The sequence below is a fragment of the Neophocaena asiaeorientalis genome, unplaced genomic scaffold (genome assembly GCF_003031525.2).
Source record: "Neophocaena asiaeorientalis asiaeorientalis breed wild unplaced genomic scaffold, Neophocaena_asiaeorientalis_V1.1 scaffold26, whole genome shotgun sequence".
In the NCBI taxonomy this organism is placed as follows: domain Eukaryota; kingdom Metazoa; phylum Chordata; class Mammalia; order Artiodactyla; family Phocoenidae; genus Neophocaena; species Neophocaena asiaeorientalis.
In genome coordinates, this window is record NW_020173108.1 from 5,990,268 (window position 1) to 6,013,806 (window position 23,539).

General features: G+C 38.6%; 1 protein-coding gene across 2 annotated transcripts in view; it reads right to left on the bottom strand.

Annotated features, from left to right (window-relative positions):
• Nucleotides 1–23,539, bottom strand: part of EPB41L4A (erythrocyte membrane protein band 4.1 like 4A) — a 254,773-nt gene that overhangs the window by 139,336 nt on the left and 91,898 nt on the right. For both annotated transcript variants that reach the window (XM_024743369.1, XM_024743370.1), the window contains exon 2: nt 14,481–14,585. In XM_024743369.1, the coding sequence (XP_024599137.1) occupies nt 14,481–14,585 (105 nt within the window). The remainder of the gene's footprint in view (nt 1–14,480; nt 14,586–23,539) is intronic.

Here is a 23,539-nt window from a genome sequence, read left to right on the forward strand (position 1 = left end):
TTTACCCTCTCAACACACATACTCTTTCTAGACCTGATCTTCGTGAGCACAGACCTGATGAGAGGTCCTGCCAGCTCCCCTCTGCCCTCCCCTTTCGCAACCCTCTTTTCCCATTTACAGCAGGAAGGCACCTCTCACCCTTTTAAACTCTAGGGTGCTCTGCCCCGGGACGTAGAAAATTCCTGAGCAGAAAGATAGAAACATTTTTAAATACCAGTGTCAGCAAAGTTGACTTAAATAAAACACCCTAAACCAGAAGAACAGGGCTTTCTGTCTTTCCCTACCTTACATGTCTTTCTGGTGAGGACTAAGCAAAATGAAAGAAACATGGTATTTTGGTCTTTGGCTGGGTTGTTTGGAATTCAGGTATATTATAGAACAAGGCAGCAAAGGGAGTTTGTTTAATGATCTTGCAACTTACATTGTCCAGCTACTACCAAAATGTATAAAAATATGCCTAGCTCATGAGGAAGAGTCCCACAGAATAAAACAAATCAAAACCCTAGTAAGTCTACCTCATCTAAGTGACAAACCACTGTGCCTTATCTGTCTACCCATCTCAGAAATCAAATTCCAAAGTGAAGTACTCGTCACAGAATACATGTTAACATTTTTATTTAAATTGACAAATGACAGAATGTACACTGGTTTAGCTCAGTGGCTTGATAGTAACTGGCTTTGCCAAAGTAATATGTTGGACATTTTCCATAAACTGGATTAACTAAATCTACAGCTCCACAATTCTGATAAAAATATAAAGTGCATAACTAGAGATAAAAGCATTTTACCAAAAATCATGTACTGGCAAATATTCATTAAAATTAACAATTTTTAATTTTCATAATCCTTTAAAACCAAAGTAGATTACATCAGATGCTTCTAAGTAAAAGAGAAAAAGCAAAATTAATACTGTTTTGATAAACCTTGGTAAAGCATTTTGAATACATCTCCCAGAAATTCTGAAACTGAATTACTATAATGATTAACAAATTGTTCGCCACTCAGGTGGTTTTGATTTCATTGCTTTCAAACTAAACTGAAGGAGAACCCAATGAGTGGTCTGAGAAATCTCTGCTCTCAGAGCAGATTGAGAGGGGTTGGTGATGACTACAGAGCCTTGGAGATACCTGACAGATTACTGAAAATAATTTTAGATGACAGATCACTATGTGATTCTTTTGGCGTATAACTCAGGAGAGTTCAAGGAATTAAGTGATCTTCCTTTATCAAAACTCCTTCCTTTTCAATCTAACTCCTTTAGAAGATAAGGTTACTCAGTGCTCATCCTTATAAAGACAAGAAATAGGAATAAAATTGATGCTGAGCCCTATCTCACTCCAGGAATATATTATAATCATTCAGGGGTACACGAACTAACTGAGAAGAAGCAGCCCATTACTTCATTGAGATGCACGTCCAATAAATGTTCACTTTTTATGTTTAAGAGTTATTAAAATGCATAATATTTTGCTGTTTTAATTGAAAACCTTGGTAATAATAACTATTCTTATGGCTCAATAATAAAGCCTTAAGATCTCATGAAATAAACTTTTAAACTTTCAATTTCTATATAAAATATTGTTATGGATAAATATATTTTATTAATAAAATATAATAAGAGAAGATTCTATGAAGTAGAATACGAAGAAGATAAATGACTTCTAATGTAGAACTTGTTCACGTCTACTTTTTAAACATTGATGATGAGTACCAAAATTGCTATGATATAGAGATGCATTTAAGAGTATACATTTAAGACTATACATTTAAGATACATTTAAGAGTAATGTGACAGATTTTACAATGTTGGTACTCATGATAAACCAAAAATTTGCATCTATTTAAACTTCGGATAAAATTTTTATTCTCAACCTAAAATTATATACAGGTACATAGGTTTTTTTCTTTAATTCTGGAAAATCACTACTGTCAAGAACATTAAAAAAATAAAAGAGCACATCTGGAGGGAGAGATGATGACTTCAGTTTTGAATATGTTGTGTTGGAGGAACCTTAGGAATATCCAAGTACAGAATAAGAGCAAACACTTATACTGCACTGACCACACCATTTAAAGCACTAGTCTGGGTGTTTATAGACTCCTTTACCCCTCACCACCACCCTTTGAAGCTGGTACTATTATTATCCCCACTTCATAAATGGGGACACTGAGGCCTGGACAAATGAGAAGACTCACCCAATGCCACAAACCTCTCCCAAGTATAGAGTTGTATGAATCCAGAGAGTCTGTACACAGTATAATGCCTGGAGATGTCTGGGTTGGTGATACAAATTTGAGGGTCAACTGAGCTTTTAGATAGTAATCTAAACCATGGAGCAGATGCGATTATGTAGGAAAAGTGACATAATCACCAGCAGGAAAATGAGAGCTTCACTGCTGGGGGTCCCTATGAAGAGGCTCTGGCATTCCCTTCCAGGCCCCTGGACTCATGAAGAGCCTCCAGCCATGTCTGTTTGTGTTTTTTTTCCAGGTACCCCTGATGTTTTGTCATCAGTCCTCCCAGGCTGCTGCACTGTTTATGATGGTCAAAGAGCTACTGCAGATCTTTCTGCTTCTTGATCTTTGCCCTATTCCTTCACCAGATACCTGAAGATGCTTAGATAGTAAAGGCTCTTCCCCCCAGTTTTACTGAGATATAACTGACATATAACACCACAACCAAGTTGGATTCATCCCAGGGTCACGAGGATGGTTCAACATATGCAAATCAATGTTACATACCACATCAATAAAAGACAGAAACCATATGATCATATCAACAGATGCAGAACAAGTAGGGACTTCTCTGGTGGTCCAGTGGTTAAGACTCTGCACTTCCAATGCATGGGACACAGGTTCAATCCCTCGTTGGGGAACTAAGATCCCACATGCCACACGACGCAGCCAAAAAAATAAAGAAAGGAAAAGAAAAAGCATTCGATAAAATTCAACATATATTCATGATAAACACTCCTACCAAAGTGGGTATAGAGGAAACATATATCAACATAATAAAAGCTACTTATGACAAACCTACAGCCAATATAATACTCAACAGTGAAAAGCTGAAAGCCTTCCTGCTAAAATCTGGAACAAGACAAGGATGCCCACTCTCACCACTTCTCTTCAACACTGTAGTGGAAGTTCTAGCTACAGCAATCAGACAAGAAAAAGAAATAAAAGGTATTCAAATTGGTAAGGAATAGGTAAAACTGTCATTATATGCAGATGACAGGATACTAAATATAGAAAACCCTAAAGACTCCACACAAAAACTACTAGAAGCAAAGTAGCAAGATACAAGATTAACATACAGAAATCGGTTGCATTTCTTTACACTAGCAATGAAATATGAGAAAGGGAATGCAAACAAACAATCCCTTTTAAAACTGCAACAATGAAATAAAATACTTAGGAATAAACCTCACCAAGGAGGTGAAAGACTTACCTGCTGAGAACTACAAAACATTCATAAAGGAAAGTGAAGGTGATTCAAAGAAACGGAAAGATATCCCATGCTCCTGAATTGGAAGAATTAATATTGTTAAAATGGCCATCCTACCCAAAGCAATCTACAGATATAATATGATCCCTATCAAATTACCTGAGACATTTTTCACAGAACTAGAAAAAATAATCCTAAAATTTATATGGAATCATAAAAGACCCAGAATTGCCAAAGCAATTCTTAGGACAAATAACAGAGCAGTAGGCATAACCCTCCCAGATTATGGACAATACTACAAAGCTACAGTAATCTAAACAGTATGGTACTGGCACAAAAACAGACACATGGATCAATGGAACAGAATAGAGAGCCCAAAAATAAACCCAGACACCTATGGATAGTTAATCTTCGACAAAGGAGGTAAGAATATACAATGGGGAAAAGACAATCTCTTCAGCAAGTGGTGTTGGGAAAGTTGGAGAGCTGCATGTAAATCAATGAAGTTAGAACACACCCTCACACCATACACAAAAATAAACTCAAAATGGCTTAAAGACTTAAACATAAGACATGACACCATAAAACTCCTAGAAGAGAACATAGGTAAAACATTCTCTGACATAAATCATACCAATGTTTTCTTAGGTCAGTCTCCCAAGGCCACAGAAATAAAAGCAAAAATAAACAAAGGGGAACCTAATCAAACTTACAAGCTTCTCTACAGCAAAGGAAACCATAAACAAAATGAAAAGACAACCTACAGACTGGGAGAAAATACTTGCAAATGATGAGACAGACAAGAGCTTAATGTCCAAAATATACAAACAGCTCATACAACACAATAACAAAAAAACAAACAACCCAACTGAAAAATGGGCAAAAGGTCTAAATAGACATTTCTCCAAAGAAGATATACAGATGGCCAATAGGCATATGAAAAGATGCTCATCATTGCTAACTATTAGAGAAATGCAAATCAAAACTACAATGAGGTACCACCTCACACCAGTCAGAATGGCCATCATTAAAAAGTCTACAAATAACAAGTGCTGGAGAGGATACGGAGAAAAGGGAACCCTCCTACACTGTCGGTGGGATTGTAAATTGGTGTAGCCACTATGGAAGATAGTATGGAGGTTCCTCAAAAAACTAAAAATAGAGTTGCCATATGATCCAGTAGTCCCATTCCTGGGCATATACTCAGACAAAACTATAATTCAAAAAGATACATGCACCCCTATGTTCATAGCAGCACTACTCACAATAGTCACGACATAGAAACAACCTAAATGCCCGTCGACAGATGAATGGATAAAGAAGATATGGCATATATAAATATATATATATACACACACATACATACATACACATATATACACACATATGTGTGTATATATATATAATGGAATATTATTCAGCCATAAAAAAGAATGAAACTGCCATTTGCAGCAACATGGATGGACCTAGAGATTATCACACTAAATGAAATAAGTCAGAAAGACAAGTACCATATGATATCACTTATATGTGGAATCTAAACTACAACACAAATGAACACATCTACAAAACAGAAACAGACTCACAGACATAGAGAACAGACTTGTGGTTGCCAAGGAGGAGCAGGGTGGGGGAGGGAAGAATTGGGAGTTTGGGATTAACAGATACAAACCGGTATATATAGGATGAATAAACAACAAGGTCCTACTGTGTAGCACAAGGAACTATATTCAGTACCCTGTGCTAAACCAGAATGGAAAAGAATATATATACATATGACTGAGTTAATTTGCTGTACAGCAGAAATTAATACAATACTGCAAATCAACTATACTTCATTGAAATTTGTTTAAAAAAACATTGTATTAGTCCAAGACATACAACATAATGACTTGATATATGTATATATTGTGAAATGATCACCACAATTAAGTTTAGTTAACATCCATCACCTCACGCAGTCTTTTTTCCTTGTGACGTGAACTTTCAATAACTATTCTCTCAGAAACTTTCAAATATACGAAGAGTATTGTTAACTATAGTCACCATGCTGTACATTACATTCCCAGAACTCATCTCATAACTGGAAGATTTTACCTTTTGACCACCTTCACCCATATCCCCCACCTCCCACTTCTGGAACCACTAATCTGTTATCTGCATCCATGAGTGTGGCTTTTATAGATTCCACATATAAGTGAGATCATACAGTCTTTGCCTTTCTCTGTCTCACTTATTTCACTTATCCTAATGTTCTCAAGATCCATCTACCTTGTTGAAAATGGCAGGATTTCCTTCTTTTTATGGTTAAATAACATTCCATTACTTTATTTATACACACATATATCTCACATCTTTACCCATTCATCCACTGAGGACACTTAGGTTGTTTCCATGTCTTGGCTAAAAAAATTTCAATTTGTAATAATTCAACATGACAAATTTCATTTCTCTCTTTGCAACAGGACTTGTATGATCACTTACACACATTTTATCAGTCATTACAGGCACTTGCCAGAAGCTAAAGTTACAGAAAGTGAAATCTCACACTCACACTGCAAAATACAACAAATCGTAATGCAAAGAAGAATACCATTACTCATGGCAGCGCCTGCCTGCTAGTGCTCAATGGATGGGATCATTTTTGCTCAATAATCCTCAGAGCATTGGGGGCGGTGGGGAGGATACAAATATATACACAGTTTAGATTTTTTTTAAGGAAGTTATTTCAGAAAAAAATAGTGCCAGAAGAAGTAGCATTAAGCGTGTGAGCCTATATTCAGTCAGAACATAAGAAAACCATGGACAAAATCATATCAACATTTTTAGGAAAAGGCCGAGGAAAAGTGATCATAAAGAAGATTGAATAGAATAACCAGAAGAAAACTTGAAAAGAGATAAAAAAGGAGAACGTGTTGTCAGAAGAGCAAAATGAGAAGATTTTAAGAACAAGGGTCAATGCAACAACAGAAAGGAAGATAAGGGCTGAAAGTGTCACTTGGATGTAGCATCTAGTGACGACCCTGAGGACCGTTTCAGTGTATGATGGGCATCAAAGCTGAACTGTGAGAAGTTTAAGAATGAATGAGATTTGATGGGGACTTCCCTGGTGGTCCAGAGGGTAAGACTCTGCACTCCCAATGCAGGGGGCCCAGGTTCAATCCCTGGTCGGGGAGCTAGATCCCACATGCATGCCGCAACTAAGAGTTTGCGTGCTGCAACTAAGACCCGGAGCAGCCTAAATAAATAAAAAAAATTTTTTTAAAAAAAGGATGAATTAGATTTGAGAAGTGGAGGTGATGAATTTAGGCAAAGCTTTCTGGAGTTTAGGTGTGACACAGAGGGAGTCAATATGGTAGTAGACAAAGGATCGCATGGGAGTGGGGGAAGGGTGGTTTTAAATGTGAGAGATTTAAACATGCCCAAACCTTGACAGAAGAAAGGGAAGAGAGAGGGAGAGGGCTGAAGATGCAGAAGAAATGAGAGGTGATAAAATCCAGGGGAGAGGCACTGGGGCTCTTCCACTGAGAGGAGAGGGAAGGATGGGTAAGAAGCAACTAAGTGTGTGAGAAGGGTTAAGGAGTTAGGGGGCTTCCATCTGATTTCTTTTATTGTCTTGGTGAAGAAAAGAAGAGTTCACTGGGGAAGAGGACATTCACATGCTGACTGAATCTGTACGCTACCTGTCTCCCTCCTTCTTTGACTTCTGAAGTCATAGGACAGCAGATTCAGCAGGTTGAATGCCATATTCTGAGAAAAGCTCTACCTGGATAGAATCTGCATTTGAAGGAGTAATTTGTAAAGACAACTCAAGTGCTAACATTAAAACGGGATGTGATTATAACCACTGATTTTAAAACCGGAAGTAGTATTGAGATATCACATTTATTCTTATTACTGCTTTCAATATCAACAAAACTAATCTTCAAAAATCTCCAAAGCTGTTTCAGAGTCCAAAGCTTATTTGATTTTCTCTCTTCTTTCCCCCAGGCTGTTTCCTTCTTTCCTCTAGTCCACCTTTTAAAAATATGTATCACCAGCAATATTTTCCTCCATCCTAGTTTCAACAGGAAAGGCCTTCAAAATGTTTAACACCTTATAGTATATGTGTGGTCTCTAATTTGGTCCTACAGCAATCCTGAATGTTGGGTCAGGGAAGGCATTATTCTCAATATTCAGAAAAATGAAGTGACTTGACCATTCTTAGAAACGGACATAGGACTCAGACCTATCTTGAGACTCCAAAGGCAGCTGTCTGTTCTACCACACAGACTCCACTTATAATAACTTCTGAACACCCAAAGGCAGCTCATGTTCCTTCCAGCTTCAGAGTAATTTCAAATTCACCCAATTATTAAAGGGAATAGGCCTGTATCATAATTTCAATTCTCTGTCTATCATTAACAGATCTTACCATCCCTCCCTCATAATAAGGAATCTAGATAATCTTGAAGCAGCAACTAATATTACTCACAGACATCTGCAGATACACATGTAGCCCTAATCACAGAAATCCTGAGCATCTGCAGAAGGTTATATGCTATTATTACCCAGGAAAGTAACAGTATCTCAGGTTACCGATGTGGTGACACCAAACAAGAAGGCCCTCAAGCTTCCACTGAGCAAGCAAGATAAAATGCTTCCCACAGTAACCATCTGTATTGGTTTCTTTCTGCTGCTGCAACAAATGACCATAAACTTGGTGGCTTAAAACAACAGAAATTTATTATCGTACAATTCCGAAGGCCAAAAGTCCAAAATGGTCTCAGTAGGTATAACAGACTGAATGTTTGTGTCCGCAGCCGAAAATGGTCTCAGTAGGTATAACAGACTGAATGTTTGTGTCCGCAGCCGGGAGTTTATATGTTAAAGCCCTAATCCCAATGTGATGGTATTTGGAGGTAGGGCCTTTGGGAGGTGCTTAGGAAAGGGAATAGGCCTGTATCATAATTTCAATTCTCTGTCTATCATTAACAGATCTTACCATCCCTCCCTCATAATAAGGAATCTAGATAATCTTGAAGCAGCAACTAATATTACTCACAGACATCTGCAGATACACATGTAGCCCTAATCACAGAAATCCTGAGCATCTGCAGAAGGTTATATGCTATTATTACCCAGGAAAGTAACAGTATCTCAGGTTACCGATGTGGTGACACCAAACAAGAAGGCCCTCAAGCTTCCACTGAGCAAGCAAGATAAAATGCTTCCCACAGTAACCATCTGTATTGGTTTCTTTCTGCTGCTGCAACAAATGACCATAAACTTGGTGGCTTAAAACAACAGAAATTTATTATCGTACAATTCCGAAGGCCAAAAGTCCAAAATGGTCTCAGTAGGTATAACAGACTGAATGTTTGTGTCCGCAGCCGAAAATGGTCTCAGTAGGTATAACAGACTGAATGTTTGTGTCCGCAGCCGGGAGTTTATATGTTAAAGCCCTAATCCCAATGTGATGGTATTTGGAGGTAGGGCCTTTGGGAGGTGCTTAGGTCAAGCAGGAATGGGATTAGTGCTCTTGTAAGAACTCTTTTACCATGTGAAGTTACAAGAAGTCAGCTGTCCACAACCTGGAAAAGGACCCTCACCAGAACCCAACCATGCTGGCACCCTGCTTTCAGACTTTCAGCCTCTAGAACTGTCAGAAATCAATGTTGCTTGTTTAAACCACCCAGTCTGTGGTAATTTGTTAAAGCAGCCCAAACCGACTAAGACACTGGGCTTAAAAACCTAAGTGTATACCAAACGTGGGGTAGATAGCTGGTGGGAAGCAGCCGCGTAGCGCAGGGTGATCAGCTCGGTGCTTTGTGACCCCTGGAGGGGTGGGATAGGGAGGGTGGGAGGGAGGGAGACGCAGGAGGGAAGAGATATGGGAAGATATGTATATGTATAACTGATTCACTTTGCTGTAGAGCAGAAACTAACACACCATTGTGGAGCAGTTGTACCCCAATAAAGATGTTAAAAAAAAACCCTAAGTGTAGGCAGAGCTGTGCTCCTTCTGGGGGAACCAGGGGAGAACCCTTGCCTTGCCCTTTCCAGCTTCTAGAGGCTACCTGCCATCCTGGCATCAAGGCCTCCTTCCAGCAAATACATGACTTTGACCTCTGCATCCAACTGTCACATCTCCTCTGACTCTCCTGCCTCCTCTTTCATGTGTAATAACTCATGTAATTATATTGGTCACACCTGGATAATCTCCCCATCACAAGATCCTTAATTTAGTCACATCTGCAAAGTCCCTGTTGCCATATAAGGTGACATATTCACAGAGGCTGGGGATTAGGACACTGAGCAGAGAGAGCTGGTACCCATTCAAAGTAAAGACACACCAAGCTAAGCTGCTGGCCACACGCCATAAGGAGAACAGGAAGGTGTTCCCAATGAACGGCCACTCAACTGGTGATAGGCAGGCCTAGAACACACTGGACGCAGCCCACTCTCCCAGCAGTTCTGCTGTTCTAGATTAAGAGTCAGTACTTTAAGAGAATTTTAAATATTTACAGCTAGTAAGTGGCAGGGTCATTCGACAAAGCTGGTGTATTCTTGTAACCCTTATGACAGACGGCCTCACAGACACCTTCCATCACGGCTGGAAATTTTCTGTAAGTTGAACCACAGCCCAGATATAAAAGAGACATACCCCGCACAGACCAGTCTGGATTAAGAACGAACCTGATGACACAGGCCAGAGCAGAACAAAACGGAGGTTCTAGGCCCAGGCTAAGTGCTTTCACTATTGCTGTCTTTAAGGAAAGAAACTGCAAGTACATGAAGCCCACAGTGCATCTTTTTTTTTTTAAGATTTTTTTGATGTGGACCATTTTTTAAAGTCTTTATTGAATTTGTTACAATATTACTTCTGTTTTACGTTTTGGTTTTTCAGCCGCGAGGCATGTGGGATCCCCAACCAGGGATCGAACCCACACCCCCTGCATTGGAAGGCAAAGTCTTAACCACTGGAACGCCAGGGAAGTCTCCCCCATGGTTCATCCTTAAGAGGGTACTTTCTAAAAAAAATCCTGAGGTAATGCAGGCGGCACTGTGTTAATTCAGTCTCAGTAACCGTGTCTTCACAAAAAAACTGTTTTTATTTTCCAGAGATTCTTTTACAGACCCATCCTGAGAAGTGAAGTTAAGAAATTATGATGCCCAGAGTGTTCCAAATCAAGTCAGCTGTACCTTAGAGAGACATTAGCTTTAGCAAGATTTATTTCTGTCCAGCTGTTACTCTTTACACATACATAACACCTAAATCAATGTGTTTGCTACATGAATTTCCCAGGACTTGGTTCCACGGAATGTACATAAAATCTGTATTTTTTCATTTAATATTCCAGGCAGTAAATTCCTTTTCCTCAGAATTCCTCAGACTACATGAAAAACATAGAAAGCTGCAGAACATGGCCTGCATATATTAGGTATTCATTAAATAACAGCTGAACAACCACATGAGTGCGGCAACACACAAAGGCCTAAATGAGCTCTCTTGTCACAGGTTAATCTGAGAAGTTTGCTTATTGGTAATTACCATTTAACTCTTCTCAATAAACATTAATATGTAAATTGCATAGAGAGTTCTTTTTATTTATTTATTTTTGTCTCTGTTGGGTCTTCGTTGCTGTGCACGGGCGTTCTCTAGTTGCGGCGAGCAGGGGCCACTCTTCGTTGCAGTGTGCGGGCTTCTCACTTCAGTGTCTTCTCTTGTTGCACAACATGGGCTCTAGGCGCACAGGCTTCAGTAGTTGTGGCTCACAGGCTCAGTAGTTGTGGCTCGCGGGCTCTAGAGCACAGGCTCAGTAGTTGCGGTGCAAGGGCTTAGTTCCTCCGTGGCATTTGGGATCTTCCCAGACCAGGGCTCGAACCCATGTCCCCTGCATTGGCAGGCGGATTCTTAACCACTGTGACACCAGGAAAGCCCAAAAGAGAGTTCTTTAGAGACCAAAGTATGCAAAACCTCTTTATCTTACACACATTCAAGTTGGAATATTATAGTGGTTGAAAAGTCTTGGAGACATGAAGACTGGGTTTGAATTCTGATCTTAATACTTGCTAGTTATGTGACTTTGGAGAAACTGTTTAATCTTTTTAGATTCCGTTTCTTCATCTCTGACGGTAGGATAATAATATTTAACTTGTACAGTTGTCCTGAGCATGTAATGAACACAAGAAAATGTTCAACAGTTCCTGATACATTGATGACAACAATGGTGATGGCTGATACACCTGGATTGAGGCCTCTTGGTTACCCCCATTCTCCAGGACAGACAACAAGCTCCCTGCCATGTGGGGGTCCACATGTCCTAGGGACATATTCATTAGGCATGTTGCATCCTAATTCTCCAGGGTAGCTGCCCATCTTCTCATGCAACACACACTAATTCTCTGAGGTGGGCATAAAGCCCTCCCTAATCCTTCCTTGCCAGCTCTGCAGCCACTGCCAGTCTAACTCAGTTACATCTGCATGCTTATACTTCGACCACATCAGGCTGACTAGCAGTGCTGCAGGCTGCCCAGTCTATTTCCCCACCCCCAGCCAAAGTTTAGGCATGGCCCCAAGGCATGATCCACTGCTGATGGAGGGAGAAGGAGGGAGAGCTTTTCATTGATATAGCCATCTTTTTCCTTGTCATCTTTCTTCCATTTTATCCCCAGCTCCTCATCCCACTATCTATTTTTATTTGCTTCAAGAGTTGATCTAAGTGGTGCCCATTAGGGCCTCAAAGTCTTCTCTATATAGATCTTAATTACACTAAAGATTGTTACACAGGCATTCCCCATTAAAATAAACTTTCGGGTGCAGAAAGAGTAAAGCAATAAACAAAATCCCATCTAATGGACAGTAATTCAGGCATATTCACAGAAATCATTCCTCTATTTTTAGGACAAGGACTTTTCCCCATGTCCTGTGCTATTCTAACATAGAGTTATTCTTATTTACCATAAGTAACTATGGGATATAGAGAGTGAACAGGGAAATATGAAGTTAGGTTTACCAACAATCTCCTCAGAAACTTACAGTTGGGGAGGTTGCCCTTCCAGAGTTAAAAAGGCTGCCTGCACTTCTTCCTGAGGGAGATTCCAACTTCTGCCTCAGAACCCAAGAGGAGAAAATCAGGAATGGAATCATGTGTTTCTACCCAGACACACGCTCCCAGCCCTGCAGAAATGAGAGGCCTTGAAGAAATGGTTACCTAAAGTCAGAGTAAACTTTCATGAACTTATTCTCATAGCTTCCTACAATTAAAAGGAAAATAAGAGAATACATTTGAACATACAAAGACTAAGTCACATTTACAAATCACCTTTATTTTATCTGAGTTTACTAGAAAGAAAGAAATTCAGGAGGCAAAAAAATAGTTTTTCATGTGATTTACACATCTGATTTATTTTACCAAATAAAAAGCATGACTTAACAGTTTTCTCCTTCTAATTGTATAATTTATTTTCTCCTAAGACCTGTATCACAAATGCGAACCCTTAGGAATAAATGTAACAGAAAAGAAACTCTGTTCTGAATAAGACCTAGAAAACTTTAAATAAACTACCAATACCAACTGCTAATTCTTTTGCAATGATATGAGCCATTGTTTAAAATTCTCTAGCTTTTCACATCTTTTTCTTTGGAATGTAAAAAAAAAAAAAGGACAGATAAGGTCTATATAATTTTAGCAAGACAGTCGATCTTTCCAGGCAAGGTCTGACATACTAGATAAGATCAGGAAACTGAATTTCCCTCTGCTAGGAAAAATACGATTTCAAAAATATGAATGTAATGCAAGATATCTTCTATAGCCTTCAATTTAATCTCTCAGTACAGATATACAGTTCTGCTATATTGACTTATGGCCTGTACAAGACAGAATTCAGTGAACTTCTGAGTATGTCCGTTCCCTTTCTTTGCATTACACGTTAATGACCACTCGCCTTTAGAAAGCAATTCCTTCCTATGGAAAGCTAATCAACACACCCAATCTTTTATTCCTACTTTGTGAAATGCTCATGTGAAATGAAACAGGTTATGGAACAAGCTCAAGAAAAATCACAAGTTACCGCCATCAATAGCATTCCGCTTGTCTGCCTCTTCTCATCCTAGCACGTTCTTGGGAACAGGACAGAAGAGGCCCACTTAGACAATCATGCATCTCAATGAACAGACCCCGGACCCAGATGACCCAGTGGACACTGGGACAACTGAGGAAGAACGTATAAAAAATAAAAGATATGTCAAATACGGTATTTTTAAGGTAAGCATATAAGCATTATAAGCATAAATAAGACTGTCTATCTGAGGTTAAGATCTGTCTTAGACTTTTAAACCAAAAGTCACATTAATGAATATACTTTTGTACCTCAAAATCATCACCTCCAACGTCTTTCCTCTGTTCATCACCAAGAGACAGCATTTCAGTCTTACCGAATAGAATCTATACTAACCAATGTGGTAAGTTTCTTAGTACCTCGCTACCATCCAACCAGTCAGGAATTCTTGAGTTAAATCCTCATGAACAAATGACATCCTACACCAAAAATTTGGTTGCCTTTATCACTCTTATTCCATGAAGCTCATGAATGAAAACCCCTACTTATTTTATAATTGCTCGTCCAACTTATAAAACTTAGATCGGCACCTTTTTACATTGTATTTCTTTAAATACTCTTTAACCATTTACTTTCTTAAAAAGCAATAATGCCTATCACTTCAAGAGACTAGCCACTTGGCTCCTAACACACATTAAATGGCTAATTCAGTCCTCCTAACAGCACAAAGGGAAAGTACTCTCTATAATATGGCTGCGAAAAAACAGAAACTATGTAAGCCACCTACAAAGAAATCTGCACACACATAAGCAATGAATCCTACAACTCTACAACTTTTGGCAGAAGTGGAAAAAATACAAAGAAATTAGCAATGGAAAACATGTTTAAGTTTTTCAGTCATTTTCAGTTCCAAAAACCTAAAGATCAGGAAAAGCCAGAGATACAGTGAAATTTATACAAGAAAAATTTAATATGAAGTCATTGTACTCACCGTCTGATGGTTTCTGTCACAGTAACGCAGCCCAAAGTAATCTATCTCCACAAGGTTTATGTGACGGAATACGTGCTCAAGGACAACGGAACCTTTCGTTGACTTCTGCAAAAATAATTCACAGTTTTGTTTTATAACAAACACAGTGTATGTTTTTTTTAATAAGGTGCCTTGTCTTTCTCAGTGGGACACAGTCACAGTTCTCATCTTTTATTAGCTTTGCTCACATGGGAACAATTTTATTAGCCCATAGTTCCCTCTTTAAGTTTTGCCTCAATTACGAAGAAAGGGATTTCAGTATTAAATGAATTGCTTTGGAAAACCATTTTTTAATTGTTGTACATTTTACATTAATATAAGGTTCTTTTCTTACAGGACTGTAAAATATCTTTAAGACGAAATTATTATTTTAATAAAGATAACAGTTTATATGAAGTGCATCTAATAAATTCATCAAAAAAACTTACTTTGGTTAAAAATCCCACAGTTCTTTCACTTTAAAAGCAATTTTCACCTACATCATTACTCTCACAACTAATGCAGAAGATACATAAAATTAAAATAATAGCCAAAGCTTTTTAAAATTTTTTCTTATTTTCTTTAGTAAGGTTTTATGTTTTATTTTTTTAATTGAAATATAGTATGCATACAATATTATGTTAGTTTCAAGTGTACTACATAAGGATTTGACATTTGCCTACATTATGAAATGATCACCACAGTAAGTTTAACAACCATCTTTTCCCATACGGTTACTATGATATTATTGACCATATTCCTTGTGCTGTATATTACATCCCAGTGATTATTTATTACATAACTGGAGGTCTGTACCTCAATCCCTTCACCAATTTGGCCCCCTCCCTTTTGGCAACCATCCATTTGTCCTTTGTATCTACAAGTCTGCCTTCATTTTGTCTTATCAGTTTGTTCTGTTTCTAGATTCCACAGGTATTTGTCTTTCCCTGTCTGACTCATTGCTCTTAGTATAATACCCTCTAGACCCATCCATTTTGTCACAAATAGCAAGGCTTCTTTTTTTTTTTTATGGCTGAGCAGTATTCTACTGTGTATATACACACTGCATGTTTATCCATTCATCTATCAATGAACACTTAGGTTGCTTCTACATATTGGCTATTGTAAATAATAATGCAATGAACACTGGCGTGCATATATCTTTTCAAATTAGTGTTTTTGATTTCTTCAGGTAAACCCAGAAGTGAAATTCCTGGATTATATGGCAGTTCTACATTTAAATTTTCAAGAAACCCCCATACTGTTGTCCACAGTGGCTGAATCAATTTACATTCCCACCAAAAGTGTACAAGGGTTCCCTTTTCTCCATGTTCTCACAAACATTTGTTATTTGTTGCCTTTTGATGATAGCAATTCTGACAAGTATGAGGTGGTTTCTCACTGTGGTTCTGATTTGCATTTTCCTGATGATTAGTGATATAGCACATCTTTTCATGTATCTGTTGGCCATCAGTTTGCCTTCTTTGGAAAAATGTCTATTCAGGTCCTCTTCCCATTTTTAAATTGAGATGTTTGTTTTTTTACCATTAGGTTGTATGACTTTTTTGTGTACCTTGGATATTTACCCCTTACTGGATATATTGTTTGCAAATATCTTCTCCAATTCAGTAAGCTGTCTTTTCACTTTTTTGACAGTTTCCTTTCTGTGCAAAAGCTCTTTAGTTTGATGTCGTCCCATTTGTTTATTTTGCTTTTGTTTCCCTTGCCTGAGGAGACAGATCCAAAACATATATAGCTAAGACTGATGTCAAAGGGCCCACTGTTTGTTTTCTTCTAAGAGTTTTATGGTTTCAGGTCTTACATTTACGTCTTTAATCCATTTTGAGTTTATTTTTGTATATGATGTGAGAAAGTAGTCCAGTTTGATTCTTTTGCATGTAGCTGTCCAGTTTTACAAACACTATTTATTGAAGAAGATGTCTTTTCCCCATTGTATATTTTCCTGCCTCCTTTGTCATAGATTAATTGTCCATATAAGTGTGGGTTCAATTCTAGGCTTTCTGTTCTGTTCCATTGATCTATATGTCTGTTTTTGTGCCAGTACCATATTGTTTTGATTACTGTAGCTCTGTAGTATAGCTTGAAACCATGGAATGTGATACCTACAGCTTTGTTCTTCCTTCTCAAGACTGCTTTGGCTATTTGGGGTCTTTTGTGTTTTGATACACATTTTGGAATTATTTGTTCTAGTTCTATGAAAAATTCCACTAGTATTTTGATAGAGATTGTGATGAATCTATAGATTGCCTCGGGGAGTATGGTCATTCTAACCATATTAATTCTTTCAGTATGTAAGTACAGTATATTTTTTCTTTTTTAAAAAATAAATTTATTTTTTAATTTATTTTTTGCTGCACTGGGTCTTCATTGCTATATGCAGGTTTTCTCTAGTTGCAGCAAGTGGGGGCTATTCTTCGCTGTGGTGCACGGGCTTCTCATTGCAGCGGCTTCTTTTGTTGCGGAGCAAGGGCTCTATGTGTGCAGGCTTCAGCAGTTGTGGCACGAGGGCTCAGTAGTAGTGGTTCATGGGCTCTAGAGCACAGGCTCAGTAGTGGTGGCACAGGGGCTTAGCTGCTCCACAGCATGTGGGATCTTCCCACACCAGGGATTGAACCCATGTCCCCTGCATTGGCAGGTGGATTCTTAACCACTGTGCCACCAGGGAAGTCCCACAGTATATACTTCCATCTATTTGTGTCATCTTCAATTTCTTTCATCAAAGTCTTATAGTTTTCCAAGTACAAGTCTTACTTCCATGGTTAGATCTATTCCTATTTTACTCTTCTGATATAATTATGAGACTGTTTTCTGTTTCTTAATTTCCCTTTCCAATAGTTCATTGTTAGTGTATAAAACTGCAACAGATTTCTGTATGTTAATTCTGTATCTTGCAACTTTACTGAATTCATTTATTAGTTCTAATAGATTTCTGATGACATCTTTAGGATTTTCTATATAATGTCATCTGCAGATAGTGACAGTTTCATTTCTTCCTTTCCAAACTGGATTCCTTTTATTTCTTTGTCTTATCTAATTGCTGTGGCAAGGACTGTCAATACTATGTTGAATAAAGTGGCAAGAGTGGGCCTCCTTGTCTTGTTCCTGATCTCAGAGGAAATGTTTTTAGCTTTTCACAGCTGAGTATGATGTTGGCTGTAGGTTTGTCATATATGGCCTTTATTTTGTTGAGCTATGTTTCCTACATAACCACTTTGTGAAGAGTTTTTTTTTTTAATCATAAATTGAGGTTGAATTTTGTCAAAACCTTTTCCTGCATCTATTGAGATAATTATATAACTTTTATTCTTCAGTCTGTTAATGAGGTATGTTACATTGATTGATGTGCTGATATTGAACCATTCTTGCATCCCTGAGATAAATCCCTCTTGATCATGGTATATGATCTTTTTAATGTATTGTTGAATTTGGTTTGCTAATATTTTATTGATAATTTTTGCATCTATATTCATCAGTGATATTGGCCTCTAATTCTTTTTGCGGGATCCTTGTCTGGTTTTGTATCAGGATGATGCTACCCTTGTACAAAGAGTTTGGAAGCATTCCTTCCTTTGAAATTTTTTGGAATACTTTGAGGAACCATGTTAACTTTTTTTTTTTTATTTTATTTATTTGTTTGTTTGTTTTTTGGCTGCTTTGGGTTTTCATCGCTGTGCGTGTGCTTTCTCTAGCTGCGGCAAGCGGGGGCTATTCTTCATTGCGGTGCATAGACTTCTCTTTGCAGTGGATTCTCTTGTTGCAGATCACAGGCTCTAGGCGCACGGGCTTCAGCAGTTGTAGCTTGAGGGCTTAGTAGTTGTGGCTTGCAGTCTCTAGAGCACAGGCTCAGTAGTTGTGGCACAGGGGCTTAGTGGCTCCACAGCATGTGGGATCTTCCCAGACCAGGGCTCGAACCCATGTCCCCTGCATTGGCAGGCGGATTCTTAACCACTGTACCACCAGGAAAGCCCTTAACTCTTATTTAAATGTTTGGTAGTATTTACCTGTGAAGCCATCTGGTACTGGACTTTTATTTACTGGGAGTTTTTTTTAAATTACGGATTCAATTTCATTACTGGTGATTGGTCTGTTCATATTTCAATTTCTCCCTGATTCAGCCTTGAAACATTGCATGTTTCTAGGAACTTATCCATTTCTTCTAAGTTGTCCATTCTATTGAGTGTATATTGTTCACAATAATCTCTTAGGATCCTTTGTAGCTCTGTGGTGTCAGGTGTAAATTCTCTTTCATCTCTGATTTTATTTATTTGGGCCCTCTCTTTTTTTCTTGATAAGTCTGGCTAACGGTTTGTCAATTTTGTTTATCTTTTCAAAGAACCAGCACTTAGTTTCACTGATCTTTTCTACTGTTTTTTCAGTCTCTATTTCATTTATTTCTACTCTGGTCTTTATGATTTCTTTCCTTAAGAAAGAACTTTGGGCTTTGTTTGTACTTTTTCTAGTTCTTTTAGAAAAGACTGTTTGACATTTTTCTTGTTTTCTGAGGTAGGCTTGTACTGCTATAAACTGCCTTCTTAGAACTACTTATGCTACATCCCATAGATTTTGGATTGTTATGCTTCCATTTTCAATTGTCTCCAGATAATTTTCTCTTTGATTTTTTTCAGTGACTCATTGGTTGTTTAGCAGTATACTGGTTAGCCTACAGGTCTTTGTGTGTTCTGCAGTTTTCTTCTTGTAGTTAGTTTCTAGTCTAACACCAGTGAGGCTGAAAAAGATGTGTGATATGATTTCAATTCTTCTTAACTTCATGGAGACTTGTTTTGTATCCTAGCATGTGATCTATCATGGAGAATGTTCCATGTTCATTTGAAAAGAATGTATTCTGCTGCTTTTGGATGGGATGTTCTAACTGTATCCATTAAGTCTCTCTGATCTAATGTGTTGTTTAAAGCCACTGTTTCCTTACTGATTTTCAGTCTGGATTATCCATCCATTGATGTAAGTGGGGTGTTGTTTTCGTTTTGCCTGGGCCCAGTGGCACGTGAGGTCATAACTCCCTAACCAGGGATCGAACTCATGCCCCCTGAAGTGAAAGAGTGGAATCCTAACCACTAGAGCAACAGGGAATTCCCTGAAAGTGGGCTGTGAAAGTCCCCTACTATTAATGTGTTACTGTCAATTTTCCCCTTTATGTTTGTTAATATTTGCTGTATGTATTTAGGTGTACCTATGTTGGGTGCATATATATTTACAATTGTTGTATTTTCTTTATTCTTGAATTGATCCCTTAGCTCATTATATACTGTCTTTCTTTGTCTTGCTACAGTCTTTCTTTTAAAGTACATTTTGCCTGATACAAGTATTGCTACCCACCAGCTGTCTTTTCATTTCCCTCTGCATGGAATACTTTTTTCCATCCTCTTACTTTCAGTCTGTGTGTCTTACATCTCAAGTAAGTCTCTTATAGGCAGCATATACATGGATCTTGTTCTTTATCCATTCAGCCACGCTGTCTTTTGACTGGAGCATTTAAAGTAATTGACAGGTATGTAATTATTGCCATTTTGTTAAGTTTTCTGGTTGTTTTTGTAGTTCTTTTTTCTTCCTTTCTCCTATGATAGATTTTTGGTTTGCAGTTACCATAAGGTTCATATTTAACAACCTATATATACGTGATTATTTTAAGGCGACAACTTCAAGTTTGAAGACATTCTAACATTTTTCTCCCCCGTCCCCGCACTGTTTACTGTGTTTGACATCATATTTTATATCTTTTTGTTCTGTATATCTCTTACATACTTCTTGTGGATATAGATAATTTTCTATATCTTCTAGCCTTCCTACTAGCTTTATAAGTGGTTGGTCAACTACCTTTACTTTATGTTTGCCTTTACCAATTAGATTTTTCCTTTCATAATTTTCCTATTTCTATTTATGGTCTTTTTCCTTTCCTGCTTAGAGTAGCCCCTTTAAAACTTCTTACAAAGCTGATTTTGAGGTGCTGAACTCTTTTAGCTTTTCCTTGTCTGTAAAACTCTTTCCCTCTCTTTCAAATCTGAATGATAGGGACTTCCTGCTGGTGCAGTTGTTAAGAATCCGCCTGCCAATGAAGGGGACACGGGTTCAAGCATTGGTATGGGAAGATCCCACATGCTACAGAGAAAGTAAGCCCATGCGCCACAACTACTGAGCCTAGGCTCTAGAGCCGACGTGCCACAATTAGTGAAGCCAACTCACCTAGAGCCCATGCTCTGCAACGCCAGAAGCCACAGCAATGAGAAGCCCACACACCACAACGAAAGTAGCCACCACTCGCCGCAATTAGAGAAAGCCCGCACTCAGCAAGGAAGACTTAATGCAGCCAAAAATAAAAAATAAATAAATTTATTTTTTTAAAAATCTGGATTAGGGGATTGGTTCAAGATGGCAGAGTAGAAGGACATGCTCTCACTCCCTCTTTTGAAAACACCGGAATCACAACTAACTGCTGAATAATCATTGACAGGAAGACACTGGAACTCACCAAAAAAGATACCCCACATGCAAAGACAAAGGAGAAGCCGCAATGAGACGGTAGGAGGGGCGCTATTATAATGAAATCAACTCCTATAACTGCTGGGTGGGTGACTCACAAACTGGAGAACACTTACCACAGAAGTCCACCCATTAGAGTGAAGGTTCTGAGCCACACGTCGGGCTTCCCAACCTGGGGGTCTGGCAACAGGAGGAGGAACTCCTACAGAATCAGACTCGGAAGGCTAGTGGGATTTGATTGCAGAACTTCGGCAGGACTGGGAGAAACAGAGACTCCACTCTTGGAGGGCACACACAAAGTAGTGTGCGCATCGGGACCCAGGGGAAGGAGCAGTGACCCCAGAGGACACTGAACCAAACCTACCTGCTAGTGTTGGAGGGTTTCCTACAGAGGCAGGGAGTGGCGATAGCTCACTGTGAGGACAAGGACACTGGCAGCAGAAGTTCTGGGAAGTACTCCTTGGCGTGAGCCCTCCCAGAGTCCGCCATTAGCCCCACCAAAGAGCCCGGAGAGTCTCCAGTGTTGGGTCACCTCAGGCCAAACAACCAACAGGGAGGAAACCCAGCCCCACCCATCAGCAGTCAAGCGGATTAAAGTTTTACTGAGCTCTGCCCACCAGAGCAACAGCCAGCTCTACCCACCACCAGTCCCTCTCACCAGGAAACTTGCTCAAGCCTCTTAGATAGCCTCATCCACCAGAGGGAAGACAGCAGAAGCAAGAAGAACTACAGTCCTGCAGCCTCTAGAACAAAAACCACATTCACAGAAAGATAAACAAGATGAAAAGGCAGAGGGCTATGTACCAGATGAAGGAACAAGATAAAACCCCAGAAAAACAACTAAATGAAATGGAGACAGGCCATCTTCCAGACAAAGAATTCAGAATAATGATAGTGAAGATGATCCAGGACCTTGGAAAAAGAATGGAGGCAAAGATTGAGAAGATGCAAGAAATGTTTAACAAAGATCTAGAAGAATTAAAGAACAAACAAACACACATGAACAATACAACAACTGAAATGAAAACTACACTAGAAGGAATCAATAGCAGAATAACTGAGGCAGAAGAACAGATAAGTGACCTGGAAGACAGAATGGTGGAATTCATGTGGCTGTGGAACAGAATAAAGAAAAAAGAACTAAAAGAAATGAAGACAGGCTAAGAGGCCTCTGGGATAACAAACGCAACAACATTCGCATTATAGGGGTCCCAGAGGGAGAAGAGAGAGAGAAAGGACCCGAGAAAATATTTGAAGAGATTATGGTCGAAAACTTCCCTAACATGGGAAAGGAAATAGCCACCCAAGTCCAGGAAGCACAGAGAGTCCCATACAGGATAAACCCAAGGAGAAACACGCTGAGACACAAAGTAATCAAATTGGGAAAAAATAAAGACAAAGAAAAATTATTGAAAGCAGCGAGGGAAAAACAACAAATAACACACAAGGGAACTCCCATAAGGCTAACAGCTGATTTCTCAGCAGAAACTCTACAAGCCAGAAGGAAGTGACATTACATACTTAAAGTGATGAAAGGGAAGAACCTACAACCAAGATTACTCTACCCAGCAAGGACCTCATTCAGATCCAATGGAGAAATCAAAAGCATTACAGACAAGCAAAAGCTAAGAGAATTCAGCACCACCAAACCAGCTCTACAACAAATGCTAAAGGAACTTCTCTAAGTGGGAAACACAAGAGAAGAAAAGGACCTACAAAAACAAACCCATAATAAGAAAATGATAAGAGGAAAATACATATCCATAATTATCTTAAACATGAATGGATTAAATGCTCCAATCAAAACACATAGGCTTGCTAAATGGATACAAAAACAAGACCCATATGTATGCTGTCTACAAGAGACCCACTTCAGACCGAGGGACACATACAGACTGAAAGTGAGGGGATGGAAAAAGAGACTCCATGCAAATGGAAATCAAAAGAAAGCTGGAGTAGCAATACTCATATCAAATAGACTTTACAATAAAGAATGTTACAAGAGACAACGAAGGACACTACATAATGATCAAGGGATCAATCCAAAAAGAAGCTATAACAATTATAAATATATATGCACCCAACACAGGAGCACCTCAATAAATAAGGCAACTGCTAACAGCTCTAAAAGAGGAAATCGTCAGTAACAAAATAATAGTGGGGAACTATAACACCTCACCTGCCCCAATGGACAGAACACCCAAACAGAAAATTAATAAGGAAACACAAGCTTTAGAGTAGAAAATACACCAGATAGATTTGATTGATACTTATAGGACATTCCATCCAAAAAGAGCAGATTACACTTTCTTCTCAACTGCACACGGAACACTCATCAAGTCTCAGTAAATTTAAGAAAACTGAAATCATACCAAGCATCTTTTCTGACCACAACACTATGAGATTAGAAATGAATTACAGGGAAAAAAACGTAAAAAACACAAACACATGGAGGCTAAAGAATACGTTATTAAACAGCCAAGAGATCACTGAAGAAATCAAAGAAGAAATCAAAAAATACCTAG